Raw genomic sequence first — 4,455 nt, forward strand, 5'->3', positions numbered from 1 at the left:
TGAAAAAGGCTGTGATGTGTATTACACAGGAAGAAGGTGTTTTAGATCAGCCTCTTATAGTTATACTGCTGTTGGCTGTGAGTTCAGTGTTAATGAACAATACAATGCACTGGAAAAAGAAAGATAAAATTTGATGATTATTAGGTGAAGTTACATTGTAAAGTAACACCTTTAATGCTATGATAATGCTAAGACAAAAAACAAAATTTGGGGTTTCTTGAAATGACAACTGATATTTTTACATATGGTAGACAGCATTCTTGGAAGGTTAAAAGCCATGAAAATTTGTGATCACATTATTCAGGGCCAGGAAATTGTTAAACACTTCTCAGAAACTGTTTTGTTCAAAGAAATATGGCATACAATGAATTACTTGCAAATATATATTAAATAAGATTTTTAAACAAAATAAATACACAAAACAAGGTTATGTATTCATCAGGTAGCAAAAAATACTGTGAACAGAAACTCAAATGTACCTAATCCTCTATTTGCCCTGGGAGCATGGCTCAGTGTTCACTAACAGTGTTTGCAGCAGCAACTGTAGAAAATATAACTCCTGAGAATGCACATCACCCACCTGGACCTATTTCAGTTCTCAAGAGCAGCACTTTGGCTCCTCATTTTTGATTCCCTCCTCAGTGATGCACTTGGGCCATTTTTCAGGTATCACCACAATGATGTGCCTCTTAACCTTTAATGTATCTATGAATCTTCTGATGAGTTTGTTCAAATGAAAACTGGAATTCAGTAAGTCTGAGACCAGGCCACAGAGTTTACATTTCTACCAAACTCCCATGTAATGAATCTGCTATTTGACCATAAACCACAATGAATATGGAGGACCTTCATCCTTCCCTGCTTTTTTTATTTAGAGCCTTGGAACAATGGTTTTATGCTAATATTTCCCTAAAATTGAATAACAGAATTGGTAAGAGGCAAAACTGTGTTTCTCCTCAGAGACTCAGAAAAAAATATAGAACTAGGAAAACATGAAGTTTCCTGGAAAAGCAAGAAGAAACAAGAAGAGCATCCAATATCGCAACTACAACAAAGGTATGAGGAAGACAGACAATTTCAAAACAAACAAACAAACAAAAAACAAACTTATGCAATCCAACACAAGTTTTATTGAGAACATGTTATATTCAGGCAAGGCATTTCACCGGGGATACAGATACTCAAAAAATATGTGCTTTGCTCTCAAGCTTTTAAAAACTTAAAAGAAATGAACCTACACACCTACCATGAATGCTAGGCAGTGAGGGGCACAGTTGAAATCTGGGGAAGCACAACTGGAGGAGAGATGGCACCCCACTGTGGATCAAGGAAGGATCCTTGGAGGATGCGACATCTGAAATGCATCTGATGATCCATTTTATCTATCCAGGCTGACACTGCTAACATCCTGTTCCATTCAGAGTTGAAGCCACAGAAGCCAGGCTAGAACAACAATCCTGCAAGATTACATTGAGCATATATTGGTAAATGATCATGGAGCAGAAATGAATGGAAAGTTTTAACAAGGAGAGTCGAAGTGATGGCATCACCCTGTGGTGTTCAGGTGTAAACTGGGCACCTGTGTAGCTGGGTCCTCACTTCAGAGGGCCAGAAATGCTGGGAGCTTCACAGTGGGTCCTAAGTGAACAAAAAGATAACAGACCTTCATAAGGTGGAGGTGAGAATAGAGGAGAAAATAGAAATGGGGCTGAGAGGAGAAGAAAAAGTGAAAAAAAAAGATTAAAAAGAAGAGAAGAACATTGGGGAGGAGGGATGAACAGGAAAGATGGATACAAAGCACTCACCAGTGTTTCCTAAACCAAAATCCAAGACCTGTCAGAAGAGCCAGGGCCACTATCACAGCCAAGAGGATCAAGCCCACGGCACTCTGAGGTGCTGCAGATTCAAGTGGATACCAGATGATGTTTCAATCGGCATCTATAGAGCCCTTATTTTAAATTAAACCATTCTTTGAACCACATATTTTTCTTCTTTTTGGGTCTGGAATTTGTAAATCCCAATTTTTTTACCTGGTCCTCATGCTCTGCTATAAGACCCTTCATCCCATCTCCAGCCTGGGTCAAGCTCTTACCACCCCAGTGGAGGACGAGGTCCTGCCCTCCTAGGCTGCTGTGCTTCACCCTGCAGGCCAGGCCAGCCGCCTCCCCAGCTGCCACATCCAGGGTTGCTTGGAGATACCACGTCCCATCTGCATTAGGCAGGATGTCACCTCTCTGAATGCCCTGCTGCTCCTGCTCACCTCGCACCCACATAACCCACACGGGCTTTGGGTAGAAGCCAGACACATGGCACACCAGCAGCAGATGGCCAGGTCCAGGACTGGGGCCACTGGACAGCCAGGCCTCAGGCTTCACTGCAAACACCAGAAAAAGACATCCAGACACAGACTCTAATGTGAATAGAAATTTAGAACTCCCCATAAATCTACAGAGACACATGTTTCCCACTCTGGAAATGTCACACATTATCCTTTTCTCTTTTTATCCTAAATTTGACTTTAAAATTGAAAAATTCTTGCAGATTGGGTACAAGACTGACCTTGTCGCTGGAGATGAGCCTTCCCTGCATCAAGAAGACCCAAGGTGAAACGCGGGCAGGTGTTACTGAGGAGCCTATGTAACCTATGTGTGAAGGCTTCATTCAAATTGAGTAGATTGCAGGCTTTCTGGGCCTTTCTTCCATTCATGGGAGAGGATAAACATGTTTCATTCTGGAAGCTTATGAAATAATATCCTTGGATAGCTACCTGCATGAAGCCTAGGAAGCCCTTCCCAGAGTGCACTTCACAGCCTGCTGTCACCTGTAGATCAAAGGTATCTGGGGAAGCAGAGAAGAAAAGAGAGAAAATGGAATGATTGGAAGCAAAAGACAATAAAAGAAAAAGGGATTTTTTGGAGTTTAAGAGAAAAGACCCAAGTGTGGTTTGTCAGAGGTTCACAGAAAGGCCACTGGTAGGAGCTAGAGGTGGAGGACAAGATGAGGATATCAGGAGGGGAGGGAATTGTTTGAAAGTGATCGTGATGGTGTGAGGGAGAAAAGCCTTAATGTGAGAGAGCTAAGACTCTAACAAACCTGGGAGAATGTATCCATGGTCATTCTGACAGTTTAGACAGGAATAACTGAGGAGAATAAGTGGGAGAGAAAATCACACTTTAAGGAGTCAACCAATGAGTGAGGAAGCTGAAGGTACCTGATTGAAGATTGGGGAAAAGGGTGGCCACAGGATGCCTCTGAGGAGAGTTAGTAAAACTCAGCCCTGCAGTCAACGAGAGAGCATTCAAAAGTGGCAAAAACTGAATTCTTTGAAGAATCTGTTTGTTCATCGCACGTGCCCAGGGTGTGATTGCAGTTTTATACTGAAGAGAGTGAAGTAATATTTGGAGCAGAGAAGGCTGTTTCCCTAAGGAATAAAAGTTCACTGAGATGCCCCACCCTCATCCTTTTATTTTCCCCAACAGGGGAAGTGAACGCACCTTTAAACATTAATTGAAAAACGTAAAATTCCTGATGTTCACTGAAATATTTCTGGAACAACCTTTCCAGATCCATCAACTCCTTGTTACTGAAGTTGCCCCTGGACCAGGGATACAGGAAAATGATGGCACCAGACCTGATGTTCCATCTGTGAGTCTGCAGCTCACCCAACCAGCCTGAGCCCAGATGTACCCAGGAATAATTGCGAAATGATGTTGTCTGGATGACATGAAAGGAGACAGGCTTCTCAAACCCTGTAGCAAAAGAATAGATAGAATAGGCGGAAATGAAACATTTGAAGGAAAAGATTTGGGAAAGTAGGTGCCCTGGTAGGAAGACTCAGAATCTGGAAAAGTGGAGAGCCACCGTTACCTTAGCTGACATCTGCTGGCCCCCAGGGTCCCATGCTCTACAAACATCCTCCATGAGAGCACAGAGGGCTTGAGTAAGAACATGCAGAAAAGGGCCAGCTTGGCCTTCGTTCTCTCCAGGTGTGTGCAGGGGAAACTACACACACACACACACACACACACACACACACACACACACTGGACAGCCATCAACACACACACACACACACACACACACACACACACACACACACACAATTGGTCAGTTGCCCCAGTTCTTACCACTGTCACCTCCTGGGAAGAGAGCAGCGAGCAAGGGGAGTAGCAGAAATAGCATGGCCCGTGCAGATGCTACTTTTTTCTCTGAGAGAAGTTGGCCTTTGATTTCTGTTCTAAATAAGTCTACCCCTGTTGGAATAACTTTCAGTTTACAGCTAGCAGCTAGCAGCTATGAGCAGCTCAGAGTGCTTGAAGAATCTACACTCATTCAGGCCTGATAGGAACGCCTGCAGGATGGGATGCTCTGCTCTAGCAATCCGTTAGTGAAACCACATCCTTAGCACTTGTGGTTAGCATTGCCAAGTTGCCAGGCCAGGAAACTTATAGCCAG

At 43.3% G+C, this 4,455-nt stretch overlaps 1 protein-coding gene across 1 annotated transcript; it reads right to left on the bottom strand.

Moving 5' to 3' along the window:
* Positions 1-1,363: 1,363 nt before the first annotated feature.
* Positions 1,364-4,182, bottom strand: LOC308655151 (T-cell surface glycoprotein CD1a-like; the record flags this gene model as incomplete). The annotated part of the gene is made up of 6 exons (XM_081304999.1): positions 1,364-1,638; positions 1,806-1,896; positions 2,093-2,374; positions 2,560-2,838; positions 3,495-3,749; positions 4,128-4,182. 6 exons carry the CDS (start codon positions 4,180-4,182, stop codon positions 1,596-1,598), a joined length of 1,005 nt encoding a protein of 334 aa, XP_081161125.1. The 3' UTR covers positions 1,364-1,595.
* Positions 4,183-4,455: the final 273 nt, after the last annotated feature.

The sequence above is a fragment of the Spermophilus citellus genome (genome assembly GCF_964194105.1).
Source record: "Spermophilus citellus genome assembly, chromosome: 9".
NCBI lineage: Eukaryota > Metazoa > Chordata > Mammalia > Rodentia > Sciuridae > Spermophilus > Spermophilus citellus.